Here is an 18,963-nt window from a genome sequence, read left to right as displayed (position 1 = left end):
TAGAAAACGTGCTCAGCTCGTTGAGAAAATGCGCTCTAAGCAATACAATTAAAAATGCTCATAAAACATAAACCAAACGTTGCAGGTGGTCATTTCTTCATGTGCAGTGATAAACTCGGCACTCTGAAGCACCCAAGAGCGCTTTTTACTTTGCCAACCTAACCAGAGTGACGGGAGAGGCACCATCCAGAAAACGTGCTCAGCTCATCGAGAAAATGCGATTTAAGCAATAAAATTAAAAATGCTTATAAAACATAAACCAAACGTTGCAGGTGGTCATTTCTGCATGCGCAGTGATAAACTGGGCACTCTGAAGCCCCCAAGAGCACTTTTTACTATGCCAACCTAACCAGAGTGACGGGAGAGGCACCATCCAGAAAACGTGCTCAGCTCGTCGAGAAAATGCGATTTAAGCAATAAAACAAAAAATGCTTATAAAACATAAACCAAACGTTGCAGGTTGTCATTTCTGCATGCGCAGTGATAAACTCGGCACTCTGAAGCACCCAAGAGCGCTTTTAACTAGAAAACGTGCTCAGCTCGTCGAGAAAATGCGCTCTAAGCAATACAATTAAAAATGCTTATAAAACATAAACCAAACGTTGCACGTGGTCATTTCTGCATGCGCAGTGATAAACTGGGCACTCTCAAGCCCCCAAGAGCACTTTTTACTATGCCAACCTAACCAGAGTGACGGGAGAGGCACCATCCAGAAAACGTGCTCAGCTCGTCGAGAAAATGCGATTTAAGCAATAAAACAAAAAATGCTTATAAAACATAAACCAAACGTTGCAGGTGGTCATTTCTTCATGCGCAGTGATAAACTCGGCACTCTGAAGCACCCAAGAGCGCTTTTTACTTTGCCAACCTAACCAGAGTGACGGGAGAGGCACCATCCAGAAAACGTGCTCAGCTCGTCGAGAAAATGCGATTTAAGCAATAAAACTAAAAATGCTTATAAAACATAAACCAAACGTTGCAGGTGGTCATTTCTTCATGCGCAGTGATAAACTCGGCACTCTCAAGCCCCCAAGAGCGCTTTTTACTATGCCAACCTAACCAGAGTGACGGGAGAGCCACCATCCAGAAAACGTGCTCAGCTCGTCGAGAAAATGCGATTTAAGCAATAAAATTAAAAATGCTTATAAAACATAAACCAAACGTTGCAGGTGGTCATTTCTTCATGCGCAGGGATAAAATCGGCACTCTGAAGCACCCAAGAGCGCTTTTAACTAGAAAACGTGCTCAGCTCGTCGAGAAAATGCACTCTAAGCAATACAATTAAAAATGCTCATAAAACATAAACCAAACGTTGCAGGTGGTCATTTCTTCATGTGCAGTGATAAACTCGGCACTCTGAAGCACCCAAGAGCGCTTTTTACTTTGCCAACCTAACCAGAGTGACGGGAGAGGCACCATCCAGAAAACGTGCTCAGCTCATCGAGAAAATGCGATTTAAGCAATAAAACTAAAAATGCTTATAAAACATAAACCAAACGTTGCAGGTGGTCATTTCTGCATGCGCAGTGATAAACTGGGCACTCTGAAGCCCCCAAGAGCACTTTTTACTAAAGTACTTACTTTTTAAAGTGGTCTTGCATGTCTATCAGCTTTCACTTTCCGCTCCCCATTGGATGCCCTTCCTACCCCCGGCCGGCCCCTGCACAAATGATTCTTATTCCTACTGGTACAGGACGAGTGGGAGCATGGTCGCAGAATGGGAGGGCGGCCAATGTGCTAACCTAGTCTGTGCTATGATGTGTTGTGACGTGTCCGTGTGGACTTCAGGCTGAGAAGGTTCTGCTGTTTGGTCCTGACACCAACCTCACTGCCCTGCTCATGGACGCCAAAGACCTGGAGGCTCGCGTCATCATCCTCTCTGCCAGGTCAGTGAGCTAACCTGTGCACACCATCTACTAGCTGCTTGCGGCTTACATAATGTTGAGCTCTTGCTCACAACGAGCTAGGATAAGCGGTAGAGGACGGACGGACGGCACTTGTTAATTTGCTGTAGATGCTAACAACAGGGTAATTGGGGACGTTGATAAATAGAGCTGCGTGTCATCTGCATCGCCATGAGCATTTCACCCAAAGGTAGCAGATACAGACTGAAAAAAAAGTTGTCTGAGGAGTGACCCTTGAGGGAATCCTCATCATCATCGGTTCTCTTGCTCAGCGACGGGGGTGCCGCCATGCGTAGAGCCAATCAGTTGAGTTAGTCTTCGCCAGTTGGTTTGGTCCAGTGCTAGGGGCTCAGCGTCAGGTAGCGACAGGCCCAGGTGATGTAGGTCCATGGTGACGGCATCGATCCATCGAGTGCGGGGGGCACCGAGGGGTCGTTTCCAGCCGGCACTTTTTGGTTGGAAATTGAGGATAGCGTGAGTCGGGTGTTCAGGGGGGAGTCTTTTGACATGGCCATACCAGCGCAGCTGACGTTGTGCAGGTCCTCACAATCCTCAGATCAAGGCCATTCGATCAGACTCCAAATGCAGTGAATCCAAATTTAGAACGGGTCACGTGAGGTCAATGATTTATAGAGACCCGTAACTTATTTTTGTTTGGAGCGAGTCACGTGAGAGCCAGCTACTCACTAACTGCCGGATAGCAACAGGATAAGCTAACAAGGCTCCCGTTTGTTTTGCCTGTTTGTGACGTGCGTGTGTGTGTTTGTACCCGGCCGGCGGCAGCGAGGACGAAGCGGCGGGCGTTTACAAGGCGGCCCGTCAACTCAACATGACCGGTTCCGGTTACGTCTGGATCGTCGGAGAGAGAGAAATGAGCGGAAAAGCTTTGAATGAGGCACCGGACGGTATGGAACACGTGGTCCTTGTCTTCTGCTTCCTGTCTTTGTTTTGCTTCCTGTCTTCAACTTGTTCTCTTGGAGTTGTCCCCGCAGACTCGGCGAGATAGCATCGAGCTACATTAGCATGAATTGATTTACATGGGCGTACACAGCCTTTTCTACATGGTTCCAGTGGCATCGTTTTCCTGACAAGTATTGGAAAAACAAAACGTTCTTTGAAAATTGATCATTTTTCCAAACCAAAAAGTTCTTAGAAAATGCAAACGTCTTCAAGTCAAGTCAGATTTGACGTGGGGGCATTGGAAAGCTTGCCAAAGACACCGAGATGAAATTCCAATTGTTGCGAAAAACGATACAGTGGGTCAATGTCGGGATAAGGAAATGGTCATCTGAAAAATGTGGATCCACTGAAAATGGAAATGTTCAACGTCAATGTGAGTGGTTTGCAGCTAGGCAAGGCTAGTGTGTAGCTTCATTAGTTTAATCATTGGATTGGAAGATGACAGCTGTGACGCCGATGGCTTCTTTTTGGTGCCGCCCGATCTCGCCGCTTCTGTTTTTTGCCTGTTGAAGGTTCAAATGTGCCAATCACGTTTGAACGCGTCAACCATGTTGTGCGCGTGCGTGCGTGCGTGTGCCTTTCACTGTACTAACATCTTTTGTTTGTGTCATCTTTAGCTTCTTTCTTCTCACCGCCGCTGCCGCCGCCTGTCTGCCTGCCTGTTGTCGTATTTGGCCGGCGGGGGCTTGAATTCAGTGACCCCCCCATGCATCGGGGGGAGGGGTGGGGGTGTGGGGTTACGCAGGAAATGGGCAATGCCAAAAAAAAAAAAAAAAAACAAGCCAAAGCCTCACACGTACTGGACAAAGTAGGAGGCACCCGACTTTGGAGTTTCTCCAGATAGCCGGTCATCTATTGAAACTTTGACCTGTTCGCCAAAGTTTGCCTTCAGTGGGCCACGCACACTGTGGCGGTGGCCAAGGCAACACAACTCGCTTCACGACAAGTAACTGGTAACCCCGTTCTGGCTCACCTGTTGAGCAGCTTTGGTCCATAGACAGGGCTAATGGGAATTAGCACATGTCAAACTGCAGTGGAAGCTAAGTCAGTTAGCTTAATGCTAACATAACACGTGAGACACCATAGACGGGCTAATGGGAATTAGCATCGGTCTTAAACGGGGGGGGTTGACTGTAATAATATTGTTTGCCGGTGGGGGCCGTACGGCAGACGACCTCTCGTGTTGCCACGGTAACCATGACTGTTTTGATGTCATTGTCTGAACAAACAGCGGTAAGACAACGGCAACGTCGTAGTCCGAGTGGATGAGTCGTGCTGTGTTGGAGAGCGGTGTCGTTGATGCGTGGTCACGTGACAGGCGTTGCGGAGACATGCCAAATGAAGGAGTGTCGGCTTGTGTGTTTGATTGTGCTGAAAGCATCTTGACAAAGAAGGACTGGCTTGTATTGCCACGTGACCATCAGCCCCGCTAAACTGAGAAGGCGCCATCACAAAACGGATGCCGGTCAACAAGAACGCATGTCACACACACTCGACCTTCTTTGGGAGACACACGATGAAGAACACGGACCGTAATAAAGATAGCTTAGCTTTGCCTGTTAGCATTCCAGTCAAAATGAAAGCCTTTGTTGTACAATGCTAATTGCACTGGTAGCCACTTTTAGGTGGTGTTTCCAGTGAGCTAGCTAGCTAGCTAGCCAGCGGTATGAGCCACTCTTGGAGGTAATTGTATTGGCAAATGCTAATGTGGTAGCTAGTGTTTCCAGTGAGCTAGCTAGCTAGCTAGCTAGCAGGCAGAATGAGCCACTTTTGGAGGCGATTGCAATAGCAAATGCTAATGGCAATAGCTAGTGTTTCCAGTGAGCTAGCTGGCTAGCCGGCGGTATGAGCCACTTTTGGAGGTAATTGTAATACCAAATGCTAATGGTGGTAGTTCGTGTTAACCACGTGTTCTGCGGCGAACGCTGCTGTTAGCGAGTAGTTTTAGCCGGTAGGACACGCTAACCACTTGTTAGCCGCGTGTCACATATCATTGGCCAGTGCTAACAGCACAAATGTACTTTGCACTCTATGTGACTGGTGAAGATAAATCTGTTGAGCATTTTAATTAACAAGCGGCTCTCACCTCCCAGTGTGCATTTTGGTGCCTGGAGTGTGTGTCAAACTGTAATTAAGGACATGGGTGTAATTAGCATGCGCAGTTATGAGGACACAGCGCTCCGCGTGTGTGCGTGTATGTGTGTAACCCGTCAGTGTCTGTGTGTGCGTGTGTGTGTGTATGTGTGTGTGTGTGTGTGTGTGTGTGTGTGTGTGTGTGTGTGAGTGCGTGCGTGCGTGCGTGCGTGCCGGCTAGGCCTGCTGGGTCTGCAGCTGATTAACGGTAAGAACGAGTCGGCGCACATCACGGACGCCGTGGGAGTGGTGGCGCAGTCCCTGCAGGAGCTTCTGGACAAGGAGAACATCATGGAACCTCCGCGTGGGTGCGTGGGCAACACCAATATCTGGAGGACCGGACCCCTGTTCAAAAGGTGCGCCGCTCGCTCACTCGCTAGCTCGCTCGCTACACGGGTCGGCAGCAAAGCCGCCAGCCTTGACCCAAACGAGTCAAACGAACATTGAAAGTGCAGTTGCGTGAAGAAAATAAACAAAGCAAGCGCTTGAAAAGAAAAGGACGAATGAGGCGACGCTTTCGACCGGACCAGGGTGCTGATGTCCTCAAAGTACGCCGAGGGCCTGACCGGTCGCATCGAGTTCAACGGCGACCGACGCTTCGCCACTTACAACATCCTCAACTATCAGCAGAAGCCCAGCAGATTGGTGCAGGTCGGCATCTTCAACGGATCGCAGGTGGGAGGCAATCTGCACGCACGTGGGGTGTGATCGTGTCGGTGACGTGCGCACGCACGTGCGCGCTTGTGGCAGGTGGTGATGAATCCACAAAGGAAGATCATCTGGCCCGGCGGTGAAACGGAAAAGCCGGTCGGCTACCAGATGTCGACCAAACTCAAGGTTTGCCACGTGGATGGCAATGAAGGCTCTCTCTCTCTCTCTCTCTCTCTCTCTCTCTCTCTCTCCACCCCCCCTCTCCCTAATTTTTCAGAATCTTGTCACATGCTTGCAGATCGTGACCATCCACCAGGAGCCCTTTGTCTACGTGAAGCCCACAAAAGCGGATGGAACGTGTACGGAGGAATACACAGTCAACGGAGTCCTCATCAAAAAGGTTATCTGCACTGGACCCAAAGGCACCATCCCAGGTCTGGTGCACGCACGCATGCACACACGAGGTCCGTCCGTCCACACGTGCCACACGCGCGTCTGGTGTTTCAGGTCAGCCGACGGTTCCTCAGTGTTGTTACGGCTTCTGCATCGACCTCCTCATCAAGTTGGCCATGAGTATGAACTTCACGTATGAGGTTCACCTGGTGGCGGACGGGAAATTTGGAACGCAGGAGAGGGTAAGAAGCAGCGGCCTCCGCCACGCAAGCACGTAACAAGAGCCAAGGAGCGAGCGAGTGAGCGTCTTTTGGCATGGTTTAGGTGAACAACAGCAACAAGAAGGAGTGGAACGGCATGATGGGCGAGCTGCTGGGCGGGTTGGCTGACATGATCGTGGCCCCCCCTCACCATCAACAACGAGCGCGCTCAGTACATCGAGTTCTCCAAGCCCTTCAAGTACCAGGGCCTCACCATTCTAGTCAAGAAGGTAGGAGGAGGCCAAGCCGAGCGAGAGCGGCCGTCCGCCTTTGGCTGTGGCCGGCAACCATTGGCTGTGGCTTGCGGCCCGCCGCCATTGGCTGTGGCTCATGTGCACCATGCAGGAAATCCCTCGCAGCACGCTGGACTCCTTCATGCAGCCTTTCCAGAGCACCTTGTGGCTCCTTGTCGGCCTGTCGGTCCACGTGGTGGCAGTGATGCTCTACCTATTAGACCGATTCAGGTAGACGTCTATGACGCTAACGGTGTCCAGAGCTAGCGGGCGCTAACGTGTCTGCGTGCGTGTGGGCGGGCAGCCCTTTTGGAAGGTTCAAAGTCAACAGCGAAGAAGAAGAAGAAGACGCCCTCACCTTGTCGTCGGCCATGTGGTTCTCCTGGGGAGTCCTTCTCAATTCCGGGATTGGTGAAGGTGAGCCCGAGGCGGTGGCGTGACTGCCGCCGGCCCTGTCTGCCTCTGGCTCTGACCCCCCGACCTCCCGTAGGAGCCCGGAGGAGTTTTTCGGCCAGGATCCTGGGAATGGTGTGGGCGGGCTTCGCCATGATCATCGTGGCGTCGTACACGGCCAATCTGGCCGCCTTCCTGGTGCTGGACCGGCCTGAGGAGCGCATCACTGGCATCAACGACCCCAGGGTCAGCACGCCACCGACCCTTTGACGTCGTCATCGTGCCACCGAGCCTTCGACCTCATCGTGCCACCGAGCCTTCGACGTGGTCATCATCATCCTCATCCTCATCATCATCACGCTCCCCATGCTCTGCGTGACGGTCCCACCAGGGTAACGTTCCATTTTTGCCCGGCTCAGCTGCGGAACCCGTCGGACAAGTTCATCTACGCGACGGTGAAACAGAGTTCTGTGGACATTTACTTCCGGCGCCAAGTGGAGCTGAGCACCATGTACCGGCACTTGGAGAAGCACAACTACGAGAGCGCCGCCGAGGCCATCCAGGCTGTTCGAGACAAGTGAGAAGCGTTTGGGGGGGGGGGGTTGTCACGGTATCAGGATCAGCAGAGCGTTTTGTGTCTTGCGCCCGCTAGCAAGCTGCACGCCTTCATCTGGGATAGCGCCGTGCTGGAGTTCGAGGCCTCACAGAAGTGCGACCTGGTGACCACCGGAGAGCTTTTCTTCCGCTCGGGCTTCGGCATCGGGATGAGGAAGGATAGCCCCTGGAAGCAGAACGTGTCGCTCGCCATCCTTAGGTGAGGGTCGCCGCCTACTTGCCGCCGCCGCTAGTCTAAGCCAGCGGCTCTGCGGCTCCCAGTTCTCACGAGAACGGCTTCATGGAGGACCTGGACAAGACGTGGGTTCGCTACCAGGAGTGCGACTCCAGGAGCAACGCGCCCGCCACACTCACCTTTGAAAATATGGCAGGTGAGTGGCAGTGGCCGGTGGTGCCTCTTTGCCTTCACTTCCCTTGTGCTTCTTCTCACCGCCAGGCGTATTCATGCTGGTGGCGGGGGGCATCGTGGCAGGCATCTTTCTCATCTTCATCGAGATCGCCTACAAGCGCCACAAGGACGCCCGTCGCAAGCAGATGCAGTTGGCGTTTGCCGCCGTCAACGTCTGGAGGAAGAACCTGCAGGTGAGGACCGCCCGCCGTCGCCCCCTGTTGGCCACTGTGATCGTGACAATGACTCCTCCTTTGGTGCGTGTGTGCGTGTTCGTTCTTTCTGCCCCGTGCAGCCGTACCCGACCGACATCACTGGACAGATCAACCTGTCGGATCCGTCCGTCAGCACCGTGGTCTGAAAAACCCAAACCCGCATATGTACACGGCACGCGCGAGCACTGGCCCCAGAGATGATTTGATTTTTGCTGTCAGAAGCTTTCCTGGTCATTGATCGGGCGGGTGGGCGGGTCCACAAGCGCTTTCTCTTCACCATAAAACGCGCGCGAGTTTGTAGGCACGCTGGCTGGGAAATGAAATGCACAAACAGGAAGTGGCATTTGAAAATAGGTTCCACCGATTCTTTGAGCTATACAGCAAAAGATGGAGCGCCTTTAGCGCATTAGCTTCATCTCACCGGGCCGACCCACCCACCAAGCTCCGCCGGGATTGATGATCTCATCAGACTGGCATTATGATGTCACTCCGTCGACCACCGCCAGCCAGTTAGTTTTTATTAGCTTGGCGTCGCTTTGATTGGCTTTTTTTTCTTTTTTCTTGGGGTTCCGGCTCACTTTGGCTTTCATTTCATTTGGCAAAGCATGATGGCCGACGATGTCGTCTGGCCGTTTGTTTCAACGTACTTTGCGCACGCCGGTCTTGTGCCCCGACGATGGCGTTTGTCCTTAGCCGCCGCCCCGCTTGCGGTCGCGAGTGGACTCGTTTCATTTCTCATACAGTACTGCGGAAAAGTCTCAGGCCATCGCCGGGTTGGTTCGTCTTCTCGAATTGTCAAACGTGAACTCGTAGGACGCACAAAACCTTGGAGAGGGATGGAACGAGAAGGGGGAAAAAAAAAAACATTCAACGGACAACTAAGATGTCTCATTACTCTTTGGCAATGATGGGTTTTATTGTTACAAGTCAATCATTGGAGTCCGAATCCTTTTGGCACCTGTTTCGCATCCTCCGTGAACCAGACGCCAACTTGCTGACTAACAAGTAGACGGAGCAACGGACGCAAATGCAAAGCTGTGCAAATTGTGTTTTGCAGCCCATCCTTGCCTGAGTTCTGCAATTTTTTTGGACCCCAACCGTTATGGCACTGGCAAGACAACAAATGGAAATGGCGGCCTAAAACTTTTGCACAGCACTGTATAAGATGTCCACGGGCGCATATTTTTTTCCTCGGCAAAAAAAAACAAAGCCTGAAGTCTTTCATCAAATGTCCGCGCTTCATCAGCATGTGCGCGCCGCACTGTTCCTTGGCGGCCAAGGCCAGCACAAGACAATACCGTAGCTTCTTGCAATCAGAGGAGCTCTGAAAATGCTAGGGCAGAAATCGAGTGGCGTCGGTGCGTCCCATCCAGGCAGTAAGGAGCTTGGACCTGCTCTGACTTTCTAGCCGGCCGGCCTCCCTCCCTCCTTAAGATGAGCCGATCCACTCGGAGCTACGCGTGGTTTTCGCCTTTTCAAACATAAACGGGAAAGCGTTCTGACGTATGCATGTAGTATAGGATTCCAATGATGTGTTTTGCACTGTCTACATAAAAATGTGAAAAAAATGTATATGCTAGCTAGCTAACCTTTGCCTGCTAACATTTTTATATTTTGTGAAAACTAACTATTGTAGCAAGGCGCTAGCCTTTAGCTCTGCGAGTGGCGTCATCGTGATTGACCGACCTCAAGGGAAAAGCGCCAGTGTTGTTAGCACTGACACGCTAATGCCACGCGTGCCGTCCGTCTTTGAGTGATGTCACGTATGAATCGTCTTGTTTTTGTTTTTACATTTCCCGTCTTGAAACGTGTGCACAGTGACTGTAAACGACTTGTGCTGACGTGAGAATTGCAACCTTCTGACCGTATCAATCGTTTTCCTGCCCAAATAAAAGTTTGTGACCGTGAGAAAAGCCACGTGAACCTGTGCGATGACGCTTGTTTTGGCGTGCAAAGCAATGAAGTTGGCTATTTTTGACTTGTTTTCCCCACAGCGACTGCATATTGCCTTTCTCTTTCTTATCCAATGTCATGACTTGCCCTGTTAAGGTGTTGAAGTTTCATATTTGCAGTGTAAAATCTTCAAATGAATGGGACCAACCAATTTGTTGCTCTGTTTCAATCATTCTTGTTTGGTCTGGATGACGGAAGTTCTTTGAACCCCGACGACGTTCGAACGACAAGACTGCAAAGACCTTTTGAGGAAATCACCTCGAGACCACATCTTCCCGATTTCCTTGATTCCATTTTATAAATGTGAACTGAGCAACGTTGCACCTTATGACACGTCTAAAAAAATCCTTTCGCCCTCCAATGCCTTGACGTCACGCCTACGTGACATCCCCCTGGCCAGCGCGCGGGCGACGGAGCGCGTTCCAAGCCGACGACACTCGCGCGCGTCTGTGCGTGCGCGCCCTCTGTTGGTCAAACACCTGTTGTTTCTATGGAGACGGTAACAAACGCACCCATGTCGAAGGCGCGTTTGAGGTCGTCCACGCAGCAAGTTCGGGTCCGAATTGGTTGTGTGTAAAAAAAAAAAAAGAAAAGAAATTTGTATTTTTTTGGGGCTCACGCAGATGACGTCACTCAAGCGGCAGCGTTTGCAGCAGGCTGGCGTTAGCATGTCGGAGAGCCGCGTGGTTCCGAGCGGCAATGTTTACCAGCAGCTCTTTGGTGATCAGGTGCGTTGGGCCTATGCAAATGCTAATGCGAGCGCTGCTAATCACGATGATGACGTCACTTACCCAAAATGCTAATGTCGCTCATTATCCATCTACATTCGAGAGAATTCAAAGAAAGCATTTGTTTGACAACGACCAAGATAGCCAAACACGTGCTAATCCCATTTTCAAATGCATGCAAACGACTACTCGAACAAGGGCTAATCCCGCAAATGCTAATTGATGCTAACGTCAATTTTGTCGTTTACAAAAGCTGAGGATAAAACACATTCAGGGCGAGTCTACTAATAGTCATAACGTGTTTTTCTATTCATTATATCATATTGTTTGTGTTATTAAAAACAATAATCGAGTATTTGTAAAGGTGCTCGAGCAGCTGCTTATGTTAAAATTGCTAACTCTAATGACGTGTGCTAATGTTGTTGGCGTCGACTGCGTGTGTTAAAAGTTGATGAAGATACACGTGCTAATGCTAATGTTGCTTTGCTTCAAGGTTCGTCTGTCCAAAAGTTTGTTGGCTGCGCGCAAACACACGGCGACAAACACACGGCGACGACGCGTGTGCGTGCTGCCGACTGTGACACACAGTGCAGCGCTAAAAGCAGGTGCGCGCGGACACACACACACACACACACACACACACACACACACACACACACACACACACACACACACACCTGTACAGACAGGCAGAGACACGGCCGCCGACTTTGAGCAGGGAGCATCCCGGCGCCGAGGATAACGCTGGCCGAGAGGATGACGGTGAAGGCGACGCGGAGGCGGTGGTCAGGCTTCCCGACGCCGTGGGTGGGTATGACGACTTCGCCGTGATGCGCTGACGCCGACCGACGGGAAGCACTCTGTGTCCAGAGGCCCGGCACCAGTCGTGCGACATCCTGCAGCGCGTCCACCAGAACAAGAAGATCCAACACCAGGAAGCTGTGCGCCATGTGCACGCGCAACTCACACACCTGGCGCAGGTAACGCGCGCACGCGGCCCTTGCGCGAACACACAAGCACACAAGCACACACGCACACACACACACACACACATATCAAAGTCAAAGTCAGCTTTATTGTCAATCCCTTCATATGTCAAGACACACAAAGAAACCGAAATTCCGTTTCCTCCATCCCACGGTGACGAGACATACAAGTAGGCGACACAAAACAAAAACAAGAAGGCACAAACCATAAATAATAAATAAAAAACAATAACATGCGTGCGCATGTAGTTGTGCGAGGAGCAAGTGAGGACCCACAGCGTGCAACTGAGGACCAAGCTGCAAAGGATCAATGCCTCTTTGCACAAGCTGGCGCAGGACATGACGCACGTGCAGCAACGCAGCCTGCAGGTACACGGCGCCGCCGCCGCCACCACCATTACACGTCAAACGTACATGGGTACCTTGCGTGTGCGCTCAGGAGGTGTTGTGCGTGTGGAGCTCGGTGGAGGCTCACATGAAGGAGAAAAAGTCCAGCGTGTTGACCTTTGAACTGCAAGTCAACCAGTGTGAGCGACTGCGAGTCAACAAGGTGATGATCTGGCTTGTGCTTCACGCCGCAGGGTGGACGCAGTCGCCGTGGTGACCGATGACGCTCTTCTCGCTTGTGTGTAGATCAGACCTGTTCTGCGGAGGTACTGCCACCTGCTGGAGAAGATCAACTTCCTGCCTTGCACCAACACGCATATGCACATCCACAGCCAGGCCACGGTAAGCCGCTGAGCGACTTCTGAACCTTGAATGTGAGGCCATGCGTGTTTCAGATGCTGAATCAGTGCCTGCTGGCCAACCGGCGCAGCGCGGCACGCCTCCTGCTGCTGCTGCACGAGGAGGCCCTCCAGCAGGAGGCGCTCTTGCGCTTGCAGTGGGAGGAGTCGGTCAGCCAGTGGAGGCGGAGTCAGGCCGGCCACATGCTCCAAGAGTTCAGGTGGGTGATCGGTCTGGCGTCGCGCCACGTCGACTTGCTCGCTCGGGTCAGGCGGCGCGCCCAAACTCAGTCGGACAGCGGCGGCGGCAGCAGGTTGTCGGTGGCAAGCGTGGACGTGTGGCGTCTGCTGTCGGAGCAGCAGACCTTCCACGAAGCGGACCAGAACCTGCGGCAGTTGTCCCAGCGACGCTGCGACATCGTCAAGGGCCTTGGGTAACGGACGCCGCCCAAGGGGCTGGGGCCGGGCGCCCGGGTCTAATCGCGCACGTCTCTTTCAGCTCCCTGGCCCCGCCCTCCCTCTCGGCTGCGCTGGTCTCCGATTGGCTGGCGCAACTGACGGCGGTCAATCAACAGATCGGTAACGCCCCTCCCCGCCCGCGCGCCTGCCTCCCTCCGTGCCCTCTCGAGCATTGACGCGTGTGTCCGTCAGACACGTGTCACGCCGACTTCCTTCATCAGCTGCGTTGTCATTACGAGCTGATGTGGCAGGATCGCGTGTCCCAAGTCAAGCGTTGCCAGGTCAGGGGCTAAGCCGCCGCCGCCGCTGCGCTCCAACGAGCTGGCTTGACGCCTTTCTGCCCGCAGGAGGTACTGTCTGCGCTGGAGCTGCCGGAGGAGGAGGTGAGCGATGTGGTCAAGTCTCAACTCATCTCTCTGATCGGACAACACCAGAGACAAGACGAAACGCAGCTGGCCGCCATCGACGTCAGTGTTGGCCCGCCTGGAGCGGCCGCGCGTCCTTCTCCCGTCTGCGTCGTCTGCGTCATGCTCGCTCGCTCGGGCGCGTGTGCTGTGCGCAGACGTGTTCCGACAGCCTGTACCGCGCGTCGGCGCGTCTCAGCAGACGTGTCTTTGTGGTCATGAGGGCCCTGGCGTCGCTGTGGGAAAAGCACTTCAGCGTCCTGCGGGGGCGAGAGGAGGACGTCCAGCGGCGCTTGGACCAACTGCAACTAACGCACGAGCGACACGTGCAGGTGAGTGAGCCGGCGCCCGGCGGCCGGCCAGACGCTAACGGCGAGCCTCGGCCGAAAAGAGGAAGAAGGTGTTCCTGGACGAGCTCCTGGCCGCGCTTCGTCAGGAGAGCAGCGAAGTGGCCTTGAAGTCGTCGCTGGAGCAAACCATCATCTACCTGCGCGACATCAGGAACAGGTCAGCCGGCGCCCAGGAACGCGGCCGGCCCGTCAGACGACTTTTGACGTGTGTTTGGACGCAGCTGCTGCGAGTGTGTGACGGACCAGTGCGCCGTGTTGGACCGCCTCCCCCGCACTGTCGCCGATGAGCTTCTGGAGTTCGGCCGACTCCTTGGCAACTTCTTCCGCCTCTTCGCCTCCTTTGCTCCTGTGACTGAGCCGCGCACGCGCGCGCACACACGCCACGAGCGCGTGGGTGCCCGATGGTGATGATGTCACTGCCCCCTGCAGAGTGCAGAAGACCTGAAGAAGCTGCCGCCAGTCAGTGACGTCATCGCCAGCGACACTCAAGGTCTGCTGGCGTGGATGACGATGATGTCATCAGGTTGTCTAGTGCGTTTGTCCACTTTGTCTTTTTGCGCACTTGCGTATTTGTAGAGGGTCGTCAAGAGGGCGGGACGAGAGAGGAGGAAGAGCCAATCGGCTGTCGGGATGACGCGGCACACGAGGAGATTTCCGATTCGCTGGCCGAGGTCGCCTCGCGATCGGCCGGCCGCAAAGAGGCTGGAATAACATTTTTGCACGTACTCGTCCAGGCTGAGTCGTCTCTTCTGGAGCTGTACGACCTCAGCGGCAAGGGTTAGGGTTAGGGTTAGGGTTAGGGTGATATATGGAGCTCCACCCCCGAAGGAGAGGAGCAAAGGCACGGTCCTACCATCCTGGCCCGCACCCCACCACCAGCTCCAGAGCATCCTGCCCGCTGCGGCCGCGCCAGCCATGCTGGCCAGGACCAATTGGGGTTCAATAAAGATCACTTTTGACCTTGAACACATGTTTGCGCTTATTGTAGGTTTGTTTGTACTTTCTCTATCCGGTCGCCTTTGTTATATAATTAATAATTGAGTCTCGATTTGGCAGGTAAGATTGACAGCTACGTTTGCGTTCAACCATTTATTCGTACCTCGCACATAATTAGTCGACTCCCCTATTTGGGTGGAGCGAGAGCATCTTGCTCTGTGCGGCATCCATGCGCTCTCCTATCTGGGTAGAGCGTGGGCACATTATTTGCTTCCAATTGTTTTCTACAGGCGTCATTTTGCGCTACCTTCTGTTCATCTGTGTGGCCATTGACAACGTTTCGGCATCTCTTGTGCCTTCCTCAGGTCTGGCACACAGGTATTGTTCCTAAATTTAGGTTAGTTTATTTGCATGGGGAGCTGCTTCCTCCTCCATGGCCGCATCGAGACTGAGAGCTTCCTGCTCCAAATGGCCTTTTTATAGCGATCTGCGCTTATTTATTGAAAATGTTTTTCCTTTACTTATTTTAGTGTGGTAAATTTTTGTTTTATTTGCAGGCACAGATTGGGCGTGGATTTGCGAACACCGGTATAGGTAAGTATTTTTTGTTTGTTTCGGGTAAGTATTATGGTAAGTATATCCTTTTTACACCGTTTTGGTTCAAATTTCTGACTTGTATATTGTGATTTCCCATTCAATTTTTTGACTTGTTTATTTTCAATTTTTATCTTGCAGGTTGACGTTTTTGTCATATTGTGAAACGGGGACAGGTTAGGGTTAGGGTTAGGGTTAGGATTAGGGTTAGGGTTAGGGTTGGGGGATAGGTTAGGATTGGGGCTAGGTTAGGATTAGGGCTGGGATAAGACCAATGTAGGGGACAGCACACAAACGGAACAGGAGCCCAATGGAAACCGGAAAAGTGGGGGCGGCAGAGGAGGTGGCACAGGCGAGTTAGGATGATATATGGAGCTCCACCCCCGAAGGAGAGGAGCAAAGGCACGGTCCTACCATCCTGGCCCGCACCCCACCACCAGCTCCAGAGCATCCTGCCCGCTGCGGCCGCGCCAGCCATGCTGGCCAGGACCAATTGGGGTTCAATAAAGATCACTTTTGACCTTGAACACATGTTTGCGCTTATTGTAGGTTTGTTTGTACTTTCTCTATCCGGTCGCCTTTGTTATATAATTAATAATTGAGTCTCGATTTGGCAGGTAAGATTGACAGCTACGTTTGCGTTCAACCATTTATTCGTACCTCGCACATAATTAGTCGACTCCCCTATTTGGGTGGAGCGAGAGCATCTTGCTCTGTGCGGCATCCATGCGCTCTCCTATCTGGGTAGAGCGTGGGCACATTATTTGCTTCCAATTGTTTTCTACAGGCGTCATTTTGCGCTACCTTCTGTTCATCTGTGTGGCCATTGACAACGTTTCGGCATCTCTTGTGCCTTCCTCAGGTCTGGCACACAGGTATTGTTCCTAAATTTAGGTTAGTTTATTTGCATGGGGAGCTGCTTCCTCCTCCATGGCCGCATCGAGACTGAGAGCTTCCTGCTCCAAATGGCCTTTTTATAGCGATCTGCGCTTATTTATTGAAAATGTTTTTCCTTTACTTATTTTAGTGTGGTAAATTTTTGTTTTATTTGCAGGCACAGATTGGGCGTGGATTTGCGAACACCGGTATAGGTAAGTATTTTTTGTTTGTTTCGGGTAAGTATTATGGTAAGTATATCCTTTTTACACCGTTTTGGTTCAAATTTTTGACTTGTATATTGTGATTTCCCATTCAATTTTTTGACTTGTTTATTTTCAATTTTTATCTTGCAGGTTGACGTTTTTGTCATATTGTGAAACGGGGACAGGTTAGGGTTAGGGTTAGGGTTAGGGTTAGGATTAGGGTTAGGGTTAGGGTTGGGGGATAGGTTAGGATTGGGGCTAGGTTAGGATTAGGGCTGGGATAAGACCAATGTAGGGGACAGCACACAAACGGAACAGGAGCCCAATGGAAACCGGAAAAGTGGGGGCGGCAGAGGAGGTGGCACAGGCGAGTTAGGATGATATATGGAGCTCCACCCCCGAAGGAGAGGAGCAAAGGCACGGTCCTACCATCCTGGCCCGCACCCCACCACCAGCTCCAGAGCATCCTGCCCGCTGCGGCCGCGCCAGCCATGCTGGCCAGGACCAATTGGGGTTCAATAAAGATCACTTTTGACCTTGAACACATGTTTGCGCTTATTGTAGGTTTGTTTGTACTTTCTCTATCCGGTCGCCTTTGTTATATAATTAATAATTGAGTCTCGATTTGGCAGGTAAGATTGACAGCTACGTTTGCGTTCAACCATTTATTCGTACCTCGCACATAATTAGTCGACTCCCCTATTTGGGTGGAGCGAGAGCATCTTGCTCTGTGCGGCATCCATGCGCTCTCCTATCTGGGTAGAGCGTGGGCACATTATTTGCTTCCAATTGTTTTCTACAGGCGTCATTTTGCGCTACCTTCTGTTCATCTGTGTGGCCATTGACAACGTTTCGGCATCTCTTGTGCCTTCCTCAGGTCTGGCACACAGGTATTGTTCCTAAATTTAGGTTAGTTTATTTGCATGGGGAGCTGCTTCCTCCTCCATGGCCGCATCGAGACTGAGAGCTTCCTGCTCCAAATGGCCTTTTTATAGCGATCTGCGCTTATTTATTGAAAATGTTTTTCCTTTACTTATTTTAGTGTGGTAAATTTTTGTTTTATTTGCAGGCACAGATTGGGCGTGGATTTGCGAACACCGGTATAGGTAAGTATTTTTTGTTTGTTTCGGGTAAGTATTATGGTAAGTATATCCTTTTTACACCGTTTTGGTTCAAATTTTTGACTTGTATATTGTGATTTCCCATTCAATTTTTTGACTTGTTTATTTTCAATTTTTATCTTGCAGGTTGACGTTTTTGTCATATTGTGAAACGGGGACAGGTTAGGGTTAGGGTTAGGGTTAGGGTTAGGATTAGGGTTAGGGTTAGGGTTAGGGTTGGGGGATAGGTTAGGATTGGGGCTAGGTTAGGATTAGGGCTGGGATAAGACCAATGTAGGGGACAGCACACAAACGGAACAGGAGCCCAATGGAAACCGGAAAAGTGGGGGCGGCAGAGGAGGTGGCACAGGCGAGTTAGGATGATATATGGAGCTCCACCCCCGAAGGAGAGGAGCAAAGGCACGGTCCTACCATCCTGGCCCGCACCCCACCACCAGCTCCAGAGCATCCTGCCCGCTGCGGCCGCGCCAGCCATGCTGGCCAGGACCAATTGGGGTTCAATAAAGATCACTTTTGACCTTGAACACATGTTTGCGCTTATTGTAGGTTTGTTTGTACTTTCTCTATCCGGTCGCCTTTGTTATATAATTAATAATTGAGTCTCGATTTGGCAGGTAGGATTGACAGCTGCGTTTGCGTTCAACCCTATATACGTACCTCGCACAATCATTCGACTCCCCTATTTGGGTGGAGCGAGAGCATCTTGCTCAGTGCGGCATCCATGCGCTCTCCTATCTGGGTAGAGCGTGGGTAATTTAATTTTTGCTTCGAATTGGTTACTACTGGCGACATTTTGCGCTCCATTTTGTACATCTGTGTGACCATCGACAACGTTTCGGCATCTTTGTGCCTTCCTCAGGTCTGGCACACAGGAATTGTCCCTCAATTTGGTTTAGTTTAATTGCATGGGGAGCTGCTTCCTCCTCCACGGCCGCATCGAGACTGAGAGCTTCCTGCTCCGAACGGGCCTTTTATAGCGAACTGCGGTTAATTTATGAAAGTGATTTTCCTTTTCTTGTTTTGGCTTGGTAAATTTTTGTTTTATTTGCAGGCACCAATTGGGCGTGAATTTGCGATCTCCGGCACAGGTATGTATGTTTTGGGTGAGTATTATGTTTTAATTACGGTAAGTATTTACTTTTAACTCCCTTTTGGTTTTGAATAATGCTTGTTTGCAATTGTTTACGTTCAAATTTGTGATTACGTTCAAATTTTTGACTTGTATATATTTTTTTATTTTGTGTTCAAATTTGTGACTTGTTTATTTCCAAAAATTTTTCTTGCAGGTTGACGTTCTTGTCTTTATTGGGAAATGGGGTCAGGTTAGGGTTAGGGTTAGGGTTAGGATTAGGGTTAGGGTTAGGGTTAGGGTTGGGGGTTAGGTTAGGATTAGGGCTAGGTTAGGATTAGGGCTGGGATAGGACCAGTTATGGGGATAGCACACAAACGAAACAGGAGCCCAACGGAAACCGGAAACGTG

At 51.4% G+C, this 18,963-nt stretch overlaps 2 protein-coding genes and 1 pseudogene across 2 annotated transcripts; all 3 read left to right on the top strand.

The window, feature by feature from the left end:
* Positions 1 to 1,764: 1,764 nt before the first annotated feature.
* Positions 1,765 to 10,068, top strand: LOC119119019 (annotated as a pseudogene).
* A 698-nt stretch (positions 10,069 to 10,766) lies between these two features.
* On the top strand, positions 10,767 to 13,355 carry LOC119119018 (coiled-coil domain-containing protein 180-like). The gene is made up of 11 exons (XM_037245656.1): positions 10,767 to 10,826; positions 11,415 to 11,431; positions 11,545 to 11,633; positions 11,697 to 11,806; positions 12,062 to 12,181; positions 12,252 to 12,362; positions 12,446 to 12,541; positions 12,595 to 12,758; positions 12,852 to 12,971; positions 13,037 to 13,116; positions 13,189 to 13,355. The coding sequence occupies exons 1-11, from the start codon at positions 10,767 to 10,769 to the stop codon at positions 13,287 to 13,289; spliced, it is 1,068 nt and encodes a 355-aa protein (XP_037101551.1). The 3' UTR covers positions 13,290 to 13,355.
* Positions 13,355 to 14,532, top strand: LOC119119017 (coiled-coil domain-containing protein 180-like). The gene is made up of 7 exons (XM_037245655.1): positions 13,355 to 13,463; positions 13,559 to 13,732; positions 13,792 to 13,907; positions 13,972 to 14,098; positions 14,180 to 14,240; positions 14,327 to 14,421; positions 14,485 to 14,532. The coding sequence occupies exons 2-7, from the start codon at positions 13,619 to 13,621 to the stop codon at positions 14,530 to 14,532; spliced, it is 561 nt and encodes a 186-aa protein (XP_037101550.1). The 5' UTR covers positions 13,355 to 13,463; positions 13,559 to 13,618.
* Positions 14,533 to 18,963: the final 4,431 nt, after the last annotated feature.

This window comes from Syngnathus acus, unplaced genomic scaffold, assembly GCF_901709675.1.
Source record: "Syngnathus acus unplaced genomic scaffold, fSynAcu1.2, whole genome shotgun sequence".
In the NCBI taxonomy this organism is placed as follows: domain Eukaryota; kingdom Metazoa; phylum Chordata; class Actinopteri; order Syngnathiformes; family Syngnathidae; genus Syngnathus; species Syngnathus acus.
This window is presented reverse-complemented; position numbering and strand designations above follow the sequence as displayed.